The sequence below is a fragment of the Barbus barbus genome, assembly GCF_936440315.1.
Source record: "Barbus barbus genome assembly, chromosome: 30".
Taxonomy (NCBI): Eukaryota; Metazoa; Chordata; class Actinopteri; order Cypriniformes; family Cyprinidae; genus Barbus; species Barbus barbus.
In genome coordinates, this window is record NC_136758.1 from 16,703,181 (window position 1) to 16,721,998 (window position 18,818).

Here is an 18,818-nt window from a genome sequence, read left to right on the forward strand (position 1 = left end):
CACAGGACTGCAGCCATGTATTAATGAACACACACACATTTTCATGTTCTCTATCCCACATCAACTAGCAGACACTTTATCACCCCGCGTACTCTGTTAACCCAGCGTTGAACTTTGCTGAAACGGCATGGTGCATTGTGAGCCATTTACATAAGGTAAACACTGACCGACAGAATAATTGACTGCTTTTCTGAATGACTAGTCAACTAGTAAAAATGAGCAGTCGTGCAGGCCCTAATCTGATGCTAATGAATGTGATCCAGTGACGTGATATCCTAACCTGGAGCTACGTTTAGACATGTGACAGCTCTAATAAGGCTCTATGACACACAATGTGGTCAACAGCGTGATGAGTCAGGGTTTACAAGCCTGCATATGGATAAGCATCTGCAGATGTGTGGAGTTCTGGCACTGAGACACAGAGCTGGACTAGTTAGCTTACCGAACAGCGTTGTCCATGCGGGACACGGTGAGGTAGGCTGCCAGGTTGGCTGTGTAGGACGAGCAGACAATGAGGGTAAATAGCCACCAGCTTCCCATTGCAATCCTGAGAGCCATTGAACTTATGAAGGTTTCACCACCTGCAAACACAAGGAAGAAAAGAAAACATTCAATGGACTGCTTGCCATTGTTTACACCAATTCAAAGATACATCGATTCACAAAAAACACAAAGAATGGAGAAAAATGCAGGGTTTTTAGACAGCAGGGTCTAACTGATTCATGCTAACAAGCTAAACCTTGACCCCTTGTCTATATCACTGAACCCATCTGTGATTTTATCTCATTTCAGCCTTCCATTATTTTTCTTCCTGCCGCTTTTTGGCAGTGACACAGCACTGCAGCCATGTAATAAGATTCATTCTCCCATCACCCTTTTTTCTCAGAAAAGCTCAACACCTTATAAGCCTGTGCTGAAATGTCAACACAATATTCCTCTCCAGCGCACACAGCCTTGGAAATGTCATCACTGACACAGAAATGGGAAGGGAAAAGATCTGCCCGCTATCATGCTCAATGGAGCTCGTTAGGGGCTATAAGTTTTCTTTTGGGATTCGGAGCCAAATTATCTGAGATCTAAAATGTCCCTTTAGGCCTGAAAGGATATCCACAGAGTCTGTAATTGGAAAGGTCAAAGGTTAAGTGGGCAACCATGCTCATTATAGGGTTGAGAGTGCACTAGTTCCGCATTGAACCGCCCAAGAAAAAAAAAAATTAAATTCTTGTGCTTTTTTATATGCCCAGACATAAACGTTGAATCTTTGAATAATTTTTGTTCTGCACCACACCAATGTGTAAGTTTAGTAAGGGGATTTCACAATATATTTACAAATCCTTTCATAAATGATGATTAGTTGCATTTACAACATAGTCGCATGTATTCTAGAGCAAAGTAAAATATGCCAAATTTTATATGACTGGAAATGAAATAGCTACTACCATCAAAACATTGGGGTTGGAAAGATTTTTTAATGTTTTTGAAAGAAGTCTCTTATGTTCACCAAGGCTGCATTTATTTGATCAAAATATAGTATATACTGAAACATTGCTACTGTCACTTTTGATTTATTGAATGCATCCTTTCTAAATAAAATTTCACAGTAGTCACACTGGCCACTTAAGAGGACTGATGATGGACAACAAGCTAAATATTGCTTGATCATAAAGGGAAAGCTCATACAAAAATTAAAATTTGGGGTGAACTATCCCTTTAATTTCCCTTTGAAGGATTAGTTCACTTTCAAATTAAAATTTCCTGATAATTTACTCACCCCCATGTCATCCAAGATATTTATATATTTCTTTCTTCAGTCGAAAAGAAATGAAGGTTTTTGATGAAAACATTCCAGGAATCTTCTCCATATAGTGAAGTTCAATGGACTCCAAACGGTTGAAGGTCAAAATTACAGTTTCAGTGCAGCTTCAAAGGGCTATAAACGATACCAGACGATGAATAAGAGTCTTATCTAGTGAAACGATCGGTCATTTAGAAAAAAAAAAAGTATACTTTATAAACACAAATGCTCGCCTGTTCTGCGATACGCGGTCATGACGTAATGACGTTGAAAAGGTCACGCTTGACGTAGGCGGAAGCACCGAGTCAGTGTTTACAAGTTGAACGTGTAAATACTACGTCAAACGCCGTTTACAAAAAAAGGGAGTTACAACTCAACGAGTTTACAAGGTAAAACAACGATGTCGGACAATTTTGAACTTAGAGGAGAAGATGAGATGGAGCCTATGTCAAGCGTGACCTTTTCAACGTACGTGACGTCACGAATGCGCATCGCAGAACAGGCGAGCATTTGTGTTTATAAAGCATATACTTTTTTATTAACTTTTTTTAAATGACCGATCGTTTCGCAAGAGACTTTTATTCATCGTCTGACATCGTTTATAGCCCTTTGAAGCTGCACTGAAACTATAAATTTGACCTTCAACCGTTTGGAAGAATAAGATTCTGGAATGTTTTCATCAAAAACATTCATTTCTTTTCGAAGAAAGACATACATAAACATCTTGGATGACATGGGGGTGAGTAAATTATAAGGAAATTTTAATTTGAAAGTGAACTAATCCTTTAAGGCAGATGTTAAGCAGAGCTGTTCATGATGTGTTACTTTTTAAGAAGAGTTGCTACTAGGAGCTCTGACACAATTTAAACAGTATAGGGCACCTGCTATTATATGGTTGTCCTTCGTAAATGACAAGCAAATGTTTATTTAAAAAGGTGACCCAAATGCAAAACCTATTTTCATAATTACTCATGGTGTGTTTAATTATCAACTTATGGGTCCAAGGCTTATAATTACAAATTGGCAAACAGCTGTAGAAAAAAAATGTAAATGTCATTCAGCAGCTGTAAATTGCTTGCAGCTTGGTCTAACTTGCTACATTTGAAAGCGACTTAGAGTCAGCCTGGTATTGACAAGATACCCAGAGTACTCAGAACGGAAAAGTGCAGCCATTTATCTAAAACTTCAACAAAATACACTCACTCCTCTCTTCACAGGCACCTTTAGACACATGCAGCTGTGAGTTACAGAATTCCTATGGAACAATATAATTTGTCAAACAGTCAAAATGTAGGACTCTAGGGACTGTCTCTAGTGCTCTAAAATACTTGAAAAATTATATATTCTGCTTAAAAGCTATTTTCTTAAAATAAGTCTAAAATCTCTGCATTAGCCATTCTCCTGCAGACGAGATGTCAGCAACTGATTGCACCATCCAAGTGAGGTGACTATTCAGCAATACCTCACCCCTCATGTTCATGTGACGTGACCCAGCTCACCTTGCTGTACAAAGGCTCCGTAGACGATCCAGATGGCATTTTGGAAGGACGTCGTGACAGAAGCAGGCTGGTGGGGCCCAGGAGGATTCTGGGAGCGGACAGACTGGACGCGTCGGAGCAGAAAGACCATGACACCCACCACAGGAATGGCAGCAGCAATGCAGGCCCACACTGCCAGGTCAAACGGTGCCAGCAAGGAGAAGATGTTGAGTCTCTCTTCTGTTTTAGTCATCAGGATTCCCACCGAATAATCCAGATAGCGTTTACTGAAATCCACCACATTCTCTCGCTCAGGAGTGATGGTGATGGCTGAAATGGCCACATCTGCCCTCTAAATAGTAATAAGTCAACATGAAATTTGAGATAACAATAACACACGTGAAATCTGGCTGTATAAGTTACAAGAAAGTAAATCTGAATAAGTGCAATGCCTTCAAAACCATATGTGCCTAAAGCAGTTAACAATTAATTGACTAATATCAATATGCAGTTTAACATAAAAAAAAAAAAAAAAAAACACTACATGGAATAGTCTTTATGAATGTGAACCTCACCTTCTCAATTAGTTCTCCAATCATTCCGTTCCAAGACCCGTTGGCCTGAGGAGATCCATATTTCCCATCAGCCACTTGATACATTTCATACTTAAAGCCCAGAATTTTGGCCAGGGCATCTAGAACATCTATGGAAAATCCCTTATATCTTTTGGGCTGACCTAAAATGTTTTCTGCCACCATCACGAATGGCTCCTCCTGAAGACAACAGAATAATTTTGAGGTTCATTTTATTATTTAATTATACTTTGGTAACCTGATTTGAAACTAAATTAAGCAGTGATGAACGGAAGAATATGCTTGTTCTTTCTACACATACGCTATCATTCAAAAGTTTGGGATCATTAAGATTTTTAATCAAAGATACAGTTAAAATGTAAAATGTAATTTATTTCTGTGATGCCAAGATGAATTTTCAGCAGCCATTAATCCAGTCTTCAGCATCACATGATCCTTCAGAAATCATTCTAATATGCTGATTTATTGCTCAAGAAACATTGTTATTATTATTAAGGTTGAAAACAGTTGTTTTGTAACATTATATATTGTATAACATGTATGTCTTTAGTGTCACTTTCTCTCAATTTAATGCACCCTTGCTTGATAAAAATATTATTATTTTTTTTTTTTTAAATTAGTATTAACCCCAAACTTTTAGGATTCATTTGCAGATGTTTTCAAACAGTGATATTAGAATCTTAAATTCCCCACAATTCACATGTATCTCCCACAGCATCTTGACAGTAAAGGACAGGCTTAAAGCTGACATAGCTATTATTTGGCGTTAGTGTCAGACAGATTTAGACTGAATCTTGTCATTTACTAATTTGAAGGGGATGCAAAGATGAAATCAGAGCCTGACTAATACGTTTGGACATATTTCTGCAAATAAAAGATTTAATATTGATTGCAAACCTTATTTCTGTGGTAAATCCACGTGTTCAGGTCGTGACTTGTGGTCAGATTGGTTTTCTGTCACATTCAAAGCATTGACACTTTTACCAGTGAAAACTGGGACCCTTTGGTCTCAGGTTAATTTAAATGCTGACCTGTTACACCATGGCCAGGGAAGCGTGCAATTCCTCATCAGACAGAAATTACCTTTTTAAATTCACCTGGGCAATTTGCAGTAAGGCATAACGCCACCAAACAAGATTGACTGTTTGTGAAGCAGGCCCTGCGCACTCGAATACAGACAGATGAAATATTTGAGACTCAAGCTAGTGCTCTGTAATTGTATTTAGAGAGACCACAACAGAGATAGACTGAAGAATAAATAAAGATCAAACCCCAAAGGAATCTCTGGGAAAAAAAACATCAAGATTTTGCATGACTAAAATACTAATGTCTGATGAGAGACAAGACGAAAACCACACAGTCCAACCACGTGGAAACATATACTGTTTATGGCAACTATAAACAATAAATGTCATTGTGATCCATGATATATTGCAGCAGCAAGCTCTCAACTTGACTTTTATATTATATATTTTCATATATTCTTCTAAATAACTGGAAAAACAAAATATGTACCCAGCCCTAGCCACAATTAGTATGCTGTTAGATGTACTGTATAAGAACAGGTGACACTGCAATGTTTCTCTGCATTTTACATAATTTAAACAAGTAGGACAAGTTCCTGGAAAGTTCTTTGTTATTTCTGGAATAAAATTCCTAATCATTATTCACAGGAAAATTATTACAACCATCAGCATCAATACATCTTTGTTGGAATAATATTCCTGGAATAAGTTTCCTATCTACCAGTCAGAATGGATATTAGCATTAAGTTCATAGTTAGGCTTAGGAATGGGGCTTAAACAACATTCTTTCATCAAGAATTAGTTTTAGGGGAAAGTGAAATGATTGCTTGACAGGAATGTTATTCCATGAACATGCCCTACTTACTGTATGAAAATCATGTCGTGCTTTTTATTCTACAGTGGAGTAAGAGTAACCTGACATCAGTAAGACACTGATTGTACCTAAGGGGAGCTGAATCAGATTTATTGAAATACTCACCAGTAAGGTCACCACTTTCAGAGTAATTCCTTGCATGCCATGCTCAGCCCGGTTCTCCCTCAGACTGCCGTTCAGCCCACGATCAGAGTCCCATGTCGCCAGCTGGGAGACGGAGGAAGAGATTGTGATTGAGCTTCGATCAAAAATGATTGCAAAGAAAAGGGAGAGTGGGAAAAAAGATTCAGAATGAGGAACAGGACAGTTGCTAAAAGCCAGAGATGACCTTCCACGACCTGAGTTTTTGTCCCAAAACATGTTTTCGTCTATGACCGACCCATCACCATTGAACAGTAATCAGTATCCCTTTCAGGATTCATCGCAGAGGTTTAGCTATTTGTGCTTTTGTTACACGCCCAGGTGAAAATGTCCATGCAAGTGTGTGAGGTGGTCGCCTAGGCAACAGCTGTCACATTTTCCCCTTCTCTTTTAAAACTAAAATGAAACACACACCCAAGTGTGCGCACACACACTCACACGCCTGCTCTTTGTCGATATGCTTTCACAGTCTGCTGATTGCAGTCAATATCAACACAGAAAACACAATAAAACAGAAAACAATACAAAAGAATAACTCTATCAAAAGTTTCTTAATTTCTGAAGGCCTTGAAGTTGAACGGATGCCACTACAACAATAAAAAAATCTCAATTTGAAACCTTTATGTAATCATTCCAAATTATTAAAAGAATAGAAGCTAGAAGTTTTATTGAAGTTTAGGCAAGATTAAGTTGTAACTTTTTGTATGCCGTAAATGCATACAAAAGGCAACCCGACATTGGAATACACTCTCCCAGTGTTTCCTGTCTTCTTCCTACTGTCCCGTCCCTGAAAAGTGGAAAGCTAATTTAAATATATATATATAATGATGACATCTTGGCTACAAACAATCAAACAATTAATAAAACAAACAAACGAAAAACAAAAACAAAGCTCAAATACAATTAGTATATTAAGTGGTTTGGGCTGAAAGAATTGCAGAGATTTCTGGAGGAAGAAAAATAAAACGAAGTGCTGCCTTGAAAACGCCTAAATTAATATCCCGATATGAAAACCACTTCATTACTGAATATGCACATAGACAATATACAATACAGAACATGCACATTAATTTTCATTCAATTTCGGTTTCTTTATATTATTCCATGAACAAAACCACTCTCCTATTTGTGAGTATTATCCTGTCTGTGAGTCACTACATTAGCAGCATATAAGCCAGTTGCTGAGCCAGTGGAGAAATGACAATGCTCATATTCTCCTTCCACAAGCAATGACAGCGTTTCTGTAAAACACAGTGCCGCACTTCAAAATGAAAGCCGGGATGCATCTATCTTTAAATCCAAGCCCATTCATCATAATCCCAATATCTCACCAGATCCATTCCTCCGCTGTGACGGACTCAGCAGGCCACTGCACTAACATCTTGGAAAGAAGCAACTCTGACCCTGAAATCATGTACAGCTCTGGTCTGGCCAGCGTTTGACCCCACAGTCTTCTGTGAGTGACAGAATGACAGAGGCTTTAGAATCTGCCCCAATGACACGAGTCATATATCGTCACTGCAGGACCCAATACACAATCCTGTCACAATAATAACCCCTACCTCACCCATAATAGCAGATTCAGTTTTTGCCATCATGATCGATTCAATATTATCAAAACACAAAGTAAAGAGAAGAAAAAAAGAAAGAGAAACAGAGAGATAAGATAACAGGAATTTGGAAACATGCCATGCATATTTTATTTAGCCCTTTTTAGGGTTAGTATTGGGCATTTTTTTTACAGCAAGTGGCAACACATGACAAGTGTTGAATCATTCACTCAAGCGATCTGTTGAAAAAAAATTCTAATTTGTTTATGAATGAAACAAAGGAATGTCTTTATGAGCGAGTCGTTGAATCGCTCACTTAAGTGATTAATTACAAAACACTGAATCATTCAGAAGTGAAACAAGGAACTGTCTTTATAAAAGAATCATTGAATCACTGACTCAAGAGATTTGTGAATAAAAAAAAAATCACTAATTCAGGAATGAAACAAGTGAACGGTTACATCTGAAAAATGCAAACTGAAGTGCACACCTGAAGGAATTTACTATGCAATCAGGCCATGGAAGAGGATTCATGAATGGCGGTAAAGCATTGCAGCTGATGCTGGTAGGTCACATGACAATGACAACACGATGGACATAGTACATCCTGGTACTACTCAAAGAATATGCGAATTTGGATTCAGCCAATAGGTGCGTTCGACTTCATGCAGCACTTAGCAGACCGATCGGCGGCTGACTTGAAGCAGTGCATGCCGGTTAGAAATTTTGTCCGACTTGAACCGGCGCCGACCACACGTCACTGTCACGTGTGGCATCAAAGTACCGCGATAGCGTTTCGAGAGCAGCCGGCTGACTCAGCCGGCGCAATTTCTCCAGAGCGACTGCGGGAGCGCTGATGACGACACAGCTGTTTCACGATTGGCCAAATTCACCACATGACAACAACGACGTGTATTTCGGGTTTATTCTGACAACTTCAGTCCCACTAATGCTCATATACGGACTTTCAAAAAAATAAATATAAAAATAAATTAACTTTTCATGTCATCTTCATCTCGTAAATCATGTTTATTAAAAGATTACAATTATTTTTACTGCAATCACTTTTTTGTTAATTCGTATAGCATAGGTTTATTTTGGACCTTTTTCATACAGACCCTTTACAGTATTAAGCTGCATAACCTATTTAGATAATCATTTTTTTATGGAATAAATCAAATGTCAATCTTACAGACTTTTAATATAATGTGGTCATCATGGATTCTGATTGATACTAATTGTCTAGTTGCTGGGTTCATCCATCTTCACTTGCATGTGATTACTGCCAACAACTCTGGCTGGATGTCAACTTAATACAACATTCAGATCACTTTCATAAGCTGGTATAAATCATAATAGAAAGGCAAATAAATTGGGCTTATCCGTAGGCCTGTTCATGGTGTTCACATATGAATGTTCATGGTGTTTTGTCTTACTAAAATGTGCTTTTTTATTATTTTTATTAAGTTGCAGTAGCAAAAACACACATAATGAATCATACTGCACAAGTCAAATTTTCAATATGTTCTGTTTATTTACTTAAAACTTGTTTCTGTCGTGATGACACCCTTTCAAAATATTACATACATCTTAAAGGTTTATTGAAACAATACTTATTACATTGAACCTTTACTCACTTTCGTTGCTCATTGTGCTCAATTTCATACAACAATAACGGCATTTCTATAGCTTCCAGTTCGTCTGCAATAAAGCAAGCAAACGCCACGTGATCTGCCATGACTGAGGTAGATGCAGCAAACTATGAGAGCCCCGAAGTGTCCGACTTTACGACTCCGTTTTCAACTCCGCCCCTGACTGCAAGCGGCTACTCTCGTTGATCGCCGTCTGTAGCCGTGCTTCAAGTCGAACGCACCTAAAGTCTTTATGAGTGTGTCATTGAACCATTCACATAAGTAATTTGTTCAAACACTGATCCATTCAGGAATAAAACACCACTGCCGTGTGTTGCTAGGGGATGCACAACAGTGATTCAACTTTGTTTGGATCTTTTTTCATTGAGTGAGAAAAAACTGACAGTCACTGTACATTAATATTAATGTTGTGTAAAAGCAATATCATACTTGCAATCATACAGCTGGCCTCATCTCTCCCAATTTGGCTCCTCGGCATGGGATTGTCACGGATTTCTGTGTTTTTTTAAATCAAATATATTTTGCCATACTGTGTTGAGATTGATTTGTGAATAGAGTGATTTAATCAACTGTTAATATAGTCTTACTTTGGACTGAAGTTGAAACAGAAATGTAGTTGTTCAGCTGCCTTTAGAGAGCTGTAAGTTGAGAACTGTTCTGCTATACACACTTCAGTAAGCTGAAAGAATTCCTCCATCTTTCTGCCATGGTTTCCCAGGTGAGGCTGACAGGGTTTTTTCTTTATTTCCTGTTGGCTTCCTCCAAAATTTTCTCTTTTAGCTTTTGCCTGTGCTATTAAATAGTTAATCATGTGGGTGGGTGTTGACAGAGATGAGAGCAATGTGGCTTGTCCACTGGAGATGTTCTGTCAGGGAACACTTGAAAGCTAGATCTATCATACAGCACAAAATAGATCTCCATCATCTGCAAGTGTGTGTAAGGAAATGTGTGTAGAATCAGTATCATGCGTCTCTTAAAGAGACAGTTCACACTAAAATGAACTTTGTCATCATTTACTCACCCTTCAAAAACACATTTTGAAGAATTCTGGGTTACATTGGAATGACATTAAAGTGAGAAAACAAAAGAATGGTTTGGTAAACTATTCCTTTAACCAGAGCAGCAAATATTCATAATATATGCCTATTGTGACAGTACCTAGTATTTACTTTGACAGGAAGCCCATTAACGGTTGCAAACCCCCTCACACAGCAGCGATACTCCAATATAAATGAAGCTTCCTGTTTACAGACATCAAGCTGAAATCAGGGCTTCAGTAGTCCTTTTTTCAGCATTTACATAATACAATACTCTGACTGTCTTTTGTCATTGCTGAGTGTTGTGTCGGCCGCTTTGTACTGCCAGACTGAGCTGGTTTGTGCCGTTTCCTAGCCTCTCATTCTCTCATCTCTTGTTTGTGATATTAGTGCTACAAGCCAACTAGAATCCCGTCTGTGAAGACGCATGAACATTTTGTCAAGACTAAAGGTCTGTGAGCCAGAAGTTTACAGCTTTTATTGTTTGTGACTTGGAAAGCTGATGTCTCTCTCTGCTTGAGAACACATGGGGGAAAGAGGCAGAGGAACAAAGAGCCAGGGAGAGAGGATTACACTCAAACTATAGCGTAAAGTAGGAAACAGCATGAGAGACAGAGCAACGGGGAGAGAGAGAGGCTTTTAAGGTGCAGAGATGAAGCTTCAATTTCATCACGTATTGTGAGAGCTGTTGACTTTTTATGACTCTGTAAGCTGCTGTTTCTGTGATTGGTATGAACGAGAGAGAGACAGAGAGAGAGAGAGAGAGAGAGAATGTCTTTTGGCCTCTTTATTGAGTCTGTGAGAGAAACTCATTACCATTCATCAAATCAAATGAGACTCTCACTCTCATGAGTGATAAATTCACCTCATCTCTGCATCATCACACTATCAAAATACACAGAAAAAATATCTGTCACAACTGTCCTGCTTTTTATCCAACTCACTGAGCCAATTTAAATAGATTATGATGGATATATCACTGTATGAAATGTTTAAATTGTTAATTCTAGACTATTTACTTATAAGTTCTATTTTAAACGCGCAGGCAGTTTTTTGGCAGTCTAGAGGTCATGAGCAAACTACAGTGCATTACAAAGCAGGCCTAATTATCTGTTGAAGAGAAAAACAAATTATAGTCAAATTTCATCTACAACTGTAATCAGTTTTTAGTTTGTTTGTTTTTTACAGAATTTGTAAAATAGTTTTTCTTTTTATCTTATCCTTTTTACCCCCCCCCCCCCCCTAATTTGATTAAATAAATGCAGCCTTGGTAAACATAAGAGACTTTTGGCCTCAAACGTTTGAATGGCAGTGACTATCAGGAGTGAATAAAATGAAATTGTACAATTCCTTAAAAAAAAAACTGATCATGTAAAAAAAAGTGTAAAGAAGCATGTGATAAAATACCACTGACTTTGTCCTGAGTGTGAGCACCCCGCTTGTCTTCTTGAGAACCAATCAGCAATCAGTAAATGTTAACCTGAAATGGATTTCATTGCAGCAGGATGTGTGTATACATGTGTGTATATGTATACATATGTGTGCATAACCTCAGTTTGAATCTATTATTAAAGGTCAAGATCATTCATTAGTCTGTATTTCTGTCTAAAGCTTTACAAGTGTTATGACTGGTGTATGGAAATTATAGCTCAAGCTTTTGAATACAATATTGTACTTGAATGATAAAAAGACTGAACAATACAAAAAGGAACATTCCAAAAAAAAAAACAAAAAAAAAAAAACACTGGAAGGAAATTGAGCAGACAGAGTTTGAACAGAGAGAAACATTATGAATATACTGTGTATATGTATATGTGTTAGAAAAATAAGGAGCATTTCAGGTTTTTCCCCCCTGCTTTTTTCTCACACTAAGAGACCATGAGGTCAGCAGCATGCATCTTTTCACCAGATGCTTACAGGGGTGGACAGAGGCTCATTAAGGCTCTTTTTTTCTCCCAGATTCAACTGCAACCCACAGTCAACCCATTGCCATGGGAACTGCTCAGGCAATTGTGCAGAGGTCAACCACGTTGGCTTGGACAGACTCAAACACAATACCTGTGTTCGCCGAAGCACCTACTTTTAGCCTGATGTCACTGCAATACAATTACAAGATCAGCTGAGATCATCTGTGTAGCTTTTCACTTTGGCCCTATTTTTTTACAAGCATGTGTAGGACAACATGACAACATCTGCTTAGTCTGACTTGCAGTCCCTCTCTACCTCCTTTCACCTTCTTGTTTGTTAAGATGTTGAAGTTGTTGAATTAACCTAGTGTGCTAAAAATGCCCTGTCAATATGAATCATGCATCAGGACTGAATTAATCCATCTCACACTGCTGCCAATATTGCATCACTAAACTACTGCTATTATTAATTCAATAATCAACTATGAGGTTTGTTAAGTTCATCAAGCTTTCAGAGGTTTCTCTTCTCAGCACCTGCTCCCCACATGAAGGTGTTGGGCTGAACCGCTCTGAGCAGGACTGGGAGCAGATCCATCTTGTAAAGATGCTCGGTTTCACAGTCAGGATTACACCACATGAGAACAGACAATTTAATGAAAAGAGAAGATTAAAAGAAAGCGAGAGAGGGAGATGGGGAATGACACAGATGGAATTGGTGAGAATGAGAGAGAGAGAGAAAATAACATCTCTGTCTTCATTACGGCAGTAGATTCCTCTCAACGTCTGACTGAAAAATATCCTCCTCATTCCAAAGATCCAGTATACTAAACACATTTTCCTGCTTTATAGCAATCGTTGGGATGCCAGGCCAACTTCTGGGTGCGTCTGAACAGCTCAGTTCATATTGATTGCTCATTCGTGGGAATATATGTGTGTGTGCAATGCATGTCCACGTTTATTCTAAATTTCTTTGTACAATATACAATGTTACTGTTGCATTTTATACTGCCATACCCATATTACGCATACTCGATGTTAATATAAATAGTGGAATAATATATTTACAATATACAAAAAATACTATAAATAAAAAGGACTAACAATAAAAATGTGTGAGCTACTCCCAAAAATAATTATATGAAATAAAATAGTTTTTTTTCACACTACTTTAATCACTAATTTTATTATTATTTTATTAATAATTTATTTGATAAAAAAAAATACAAAATTCACAAATAAACTGCATATTCTGAAAGAAAGAAAGAAAGAAAGAAAGAGTCATGTAGAGGAAAGAGTGGAAAGATGAAAGTGCGGGAAGTGTTACAAGCAGAGTACCTCTATACGGGATTTAGAGAGCCTTGAGGAGTAGACATCATTTTAAGAAGAGATCAGAGTGGAGAAATGCATATTCATGCTGATGGACAGCAGAATGCGTGTGTGTGTGTTTATTAGCTGGTAGAGTATTGAACAGTAGGTGTGCTATTGTGTGTGTGAATGTGAAGTCATTAGCTCTCTGTGTTTCTTGCCATAGGGAATGGTCATGTTCAACTCACACACTCACTAATATTTAGGCAAGAAGATTGAGACTACTTGGCATGTGATAGACCCAGCAGCCCTGCTAATGACCACAGCCATGTCGACAAGCACTTCCACTGCCCTGCAAGCATGTGTGTATGAGTGCTTGTGCATCAGTTGGAGAGATGAAAGAGAACACAGAGAGACAGAAGTGGTAATTCATTACCTCTGACGGGTATGTTTGAATGTGTTGATGTTTGTGTGTTGTTGTGAGATCTAATGAACTCTGAGATATTTGTATGTGTTTGTGTTAAAGTATATTGGCCATGTTCCATATCAGTGTCTCCAATTCCAAAACACAGCAGGATCCATCATTCAGTTGCTCATACTCTCTGTCCATCTGTATGTCTCGCTCATACTGCATTCAGTCCACTTATCTTCTCCTTTCAAATATATTTGTGCAACATGATTTCTGTCTGGTTTCTTGATGCTGATGCTCCCAGACTACAAAAATGGACTCTGCTCTTTCCCAGACATGTGTGACCTCTATGAGAAATAATTAGTCTTCATGCTTGTTTTTCACAATGCATGGGTCAGGATTTTGGTGGGTTACCTAAGCGCTTTTGATTACATAACTACAAAATGTGAATGTGTGAATGTAAAACACATTCACAAATAATAACAAATAGATGTGTATATTACGAAAAAACAAATCCAAAGATCAATATCTGGTTCAAAAAATGTTTCAAGAATTGAACCTAAATACTAAATGACTGTATTCGACATACAAAATAGTACAAATCATCAACCAGTGGTGGTTCTATGTTATGTTAACTGCACTTATTTAAGCCTCTAATGTCCCATAAATTGATATAAAGCACATGCATACCATTTTTGAACAAGACATCAACCAAGATGACAAAGACCTGGAAAATCATTACAATACAGACCAGATTTCCTGCTATCCCAAGTGAAAATTAAATATATTATAATGTATTTGAAATAATTTTTTTTCATGCTAAGTATACTACAAATACATTTACATATTTATGAAATGAATAACAATACCCTGCAATGATACTTTTAGTATACTACACTGGTATAGTTAAAGGGCCAGATTTACTAAACGGGAAAATACTTTATTCCATAAAACTAACAATGCGCACATTAAAGAACACAAATGCAACCAGATCATTTCCGTAATGACCAGCTCAATCTACCAAGAGCAGGGCAAATTACCACCTGCTTTAATACATGCTTTTTTGGCCGTTAAATAATGGCGCCAATACCAGTAATTTGACGAGACCAAACATTAGTAAATCACATTGCGTGATTCATTTTAATACTCTCCTCCCATATTTTGCGTCTGAAAGAGAAACTCCTACAAATGCATATTCAATAAAGTCAGGTGCAAAAATAACTGTGTCTACGCCTTTTGAGCGCTAATTCTGACAGTACTATTTTAACTTTATTGTGTGGACATAGAGCTAAGTCCAACTAAATATATAATTATGTCTGATTGTGCTGAAGTGGAAATATTGCAAGTAGTATTATTGTTATTAGAATTATTGCACTTCAAATATCTTGCAGTTAAGGGCCAAAATTATTCAAAGATCATACAATCCTCATTAATAGTGACATTAAAACTCTTTTTAGGCTTAATATTAAGAAATACGCATTATGCACAAGTAGTACTCTAAATAAAATTTAATTATAATACTTATATAAGTAAGTCTCAAGCGATATGCCAGTAAATATTTTGATAGATTTGAACTATACTTAGTATGAAATAAATGTATTTTAAATATACATATATATATTTTTATACTATAGGGATAAAACTGTTAATCAAGCTGTTAAAAAATATAAACATTTGTTATTTATTCTTGAAGTAACTTCACCCTTCCGCAACATTTCCACTCACCCGCTTTACATCTTTTCCAAACGTCTCACTGTAACTGGTCCCCAGGATCTCAAACTGGACATGAGAGTTCGCTCCATTGCTTCGGAAGTCCATTAAACCAGTGAGCCCAGAAATCCGCCCCTGAAATTAATTACAAATACAACTTCTGCTCAGGAAGAGATACAGTACATCAATTACAGTTTTTTTACAATCATTTTTGCACTAATAATTGACCCTTGATGTAATTTTTCAAAACTCTAGACACAAAACTCAAAACAGTCATTATTTGTATCACAGGCTATCCAATATTCAAAACTTTGCATATTGCGTTCATATCTTTAAAGAGGCCTTGCATTTGCAGAAGCATTGGTTCAAAATACTAATTTATTATGAATTATCATAGGAACATTACTTTAGATCACCCACACACAAGATACCCATATTTTCACTGTTTAGTTTTTAGTACAATCATTAAATATAGTTGTTCAAAACACATGATGCAGCTTTCATTATGGTTCTACACATTCATGCATTATTGTAATAGACTAGAGAGAAAAGTACAGACACTGGAATCATTAAACTAAATTTGAAAATGATTTATGACATATTCAACACAACAGGTTTTTCAAAAAACTTTAAATAAGAAAAAAAAGATAAGAAAAAACTACATTAGGCCTACAGTAAAATGTCAACTGGAGTGTCCCTCACTGCACTATGTTTTTATCAACCCTGTCTTGTAGATTTGGCCACAGGTTCTCATCCACATCATAATGGATGTTTTCATTAGTTACGTAAACATCTTGAAAAAAATATTCTATGATGGCAAATACATTGGTCTACTGTGATGTCATTGCAAACATCATCTATGGCCTGGAGAAGAAGGACTTGTTTGTGAGGAGCCTCACAAACAAGGCTCCTCACAAGAAAAACTCCTTAGTCGGGTTACAGTAAGAAAAGGGGAGTATGGGGGTAAATACAAACTGTGGATGGGCCTGAAACCATGATTGCACTCAGTGCTGTCGCTAGGAATTCTGGGCCCATTGCACTGATTTTGCTATGGGGCCCCCCAAAATCACATTCAGTGGGGGGTGGTCAGGCCCCACAGAGAACATCGTTCTGGGCCCCTCTCAACCGCTGGGCTCTCAAACTCTCCTCCATGTCATGGCCAGGTTACAGTAAAGCCTGCCTTATCCAAAAATATGAATGGTTTTCATCAGCTTCCAGCTCTATTACCCTCTAAAAAGACATTTACAGTAGGAAAAACAATTAATGATAACTATGATATACATTTTTACTTTCTCCCAACAACAGGCATCTTGAAACTAATCATACCTGAACATACGCAGTCCTCTGTTGCTTCACTTTCATAATCTAAACATTTAATGTTGTTCATAATTTTCTATAAAAAAAAACTATGCTTCAAGAGTAATGCAACAGTTACATAGCATTTTGAGCAGTTGTATCAATTGATAGTTAGATCATTGTAATGAAATGAATAGACACTCAATTCAGATTTAATGTGGGAGGTGCATTTTGAAATAGTAATACTTTGATGTTAAGTTGTGTCATTTTGAACCAGTGATTTTAGCTCAATAAACAAAAGATCTTTGGTTTATGTGTATTGCATCCAAGCATTTGAAAAAAGTGTTAAATATTTAGAAAAATGTGCATTTTGATCATCAGTTGTGAATTATGTGTCTAGAGTTTTAAAAACTGACATTAAGGTTCTGTTAATAGTGCAAAAATGATTGTAAAAAACTGTAAACCAGACCAGTTTTATTGAACGCTACTGAACTTTAGTTAAAATTGAACCAGATCAAATTAAGTGTAAGTGAGATGAATTGTAAAGTGACTTAAGACCTTTTGGATTGTGTCTAGCATGGACCAGCCTCCATTCCATGGTTTGGTTGACTTCCTCATGCAGTTTAGACTGGCCATGCTGTGCCACTTCCTGTCTTCTAACTTCCGGTAGAAGGCATTGGCCAACATCAACACACTGTCGTACAAGTACAGGCTAGACACCTAGAGACATGTACCAAACAAATGTTGTGATTACTTGACATGCACATCAAACACTTAATAACCTAACAGTGCATAAGGTTATGTAAACACCTTAAAGGGATAGTTCCTCCAAAAATGAAAATGGTTTTTATCATTTTCTCACGCTTGTTACGGTGAAATTGAGACAGAAGCTTGTGGATCCAAATGCAGTTTTAATATAATAAAGAGTAGTCAAACAGGCAGAGGTCATACACCAGCAGAACAGTATCCAAATGGGCAAGGCAAACGGGAAATCCAGGTAAGAGGGAAAAAGGTCTGGGCATGAAGCAAACAATCAAAAAACAAGAACAACTGCCAATGGTCAGGAATACGACAAGGCAGGACTAGCAACCTGGAAACAGGGAAAACACTAGGTACTGTATGCAGACAGATCTAACAATACTGAGCCTAGAAAGCTGAGTCAGAGTGGCTTAAATAGAGTCCATGTTATTTGAAACAGGTGAGGGTGTAATCAATGAGCATGATGGGAAATGGAGTCCAAGATAAAGTCCATGTGGTGTGTATGTGTATGACGGCCTCTGGTGATGAGTCAAGAGACCGACCGTGACAACGCTCATGTATGACTTTCTAGACACTCCAGTCCAGTAGGTAGCATGGAGTTAACCCAATTCTTCTTGTATTTTAATTGCATATCAACGTAAAAAAACGTCTGCCACCTACCGGATTGGAGTGTGAAGTGCAACAAATGAAAGCACAAATTTACTACGCAATTTCATCTTAATTTAATTTTCAGACCTGATCCAATCACATAAAATTTTCATTACATTTTGTCCTTTTAAGTTCTGCAAAAGATAAGAGTCATACAGGTTTGGAACAACATAAGAGTGAGAAAATGATGACAGCAGTTAGATTTTACGGTGATCATTCCCTGTATTCTATTAGCTGTAAAGATCATTAATGGTTTAAGCACAATCCAGTCGGCACTTACATTTTTTTTCTTCTTAATATTTCAGCTTGTCTTGTGTGGATATCCGTTTAGTAATTGACAAAAAAAAAAAAAAAAAATTCAAAGAATCACATAAGCATGTTTTTCTTGACTTGGTCAGCTTTTTATAATGATAGTTATCAGTGTTGTACATGTCAACACGTTCAATCCCTAATAAAGGCATCTACACTAGAGTTTACATCAGAAAAGTATGCAAATCATTTGACTGATGTGAATGGTGCATTATAATGGGTTTCTGAAAGTGACACTTCTTCATGAAACCAAAAGTACAAGTGTCCACTGACTATTGAAAGGTCCTGTTGTACTTTCGGAAATCCATTTTGGATAACTACTTGATTGCA

At 37.3% G+C, this 18,818-nt stretch overlaps 1 protein-coding gene across 1 annotated transcript in view; it reads right to left on the reverse strand.

The window, feature by feature from the left end:
* Nucleotides 1-18,818, reverse strand: part of grid1a (glutamate receptor, ionotropic, delta 1a) — a gene marked incomplete at its 5' end in the record, with an annotated part of 277,281 nt that overhangs the window by 23,801 nt on the left and 234,662 nt on the right. The window contains 6 exons of the mRNA XM_079385913.1: nucleotides 443-581; nucleotides 3,295-3,625; nucleotides 3,849-4,046; nucleotides 5,871-5,972; nucleotides 15,492-15,611; nucleotides 17,331-17,492. Of these exons, the coding sequence (XP_079242039.1) occupies nucleotides 443-581; nucleotides 3,295-3,625; nucleotides 3,849-4,046; nucleotides 5,871-5,972; nucleotides 15,492-15,611; nucleotides 17,331-17,492 (1,052 nt within the window). The remainder of the gene's footprint in view (nucleotides 1-442; nucleotides 582-3,294; nucleotides 3,626-3,848; nucleotides 4,047-5,870; nucleotides 5,973-15,491; nucleotides 15,612-17,330; nucleotides 17,493-18,818) is intronic.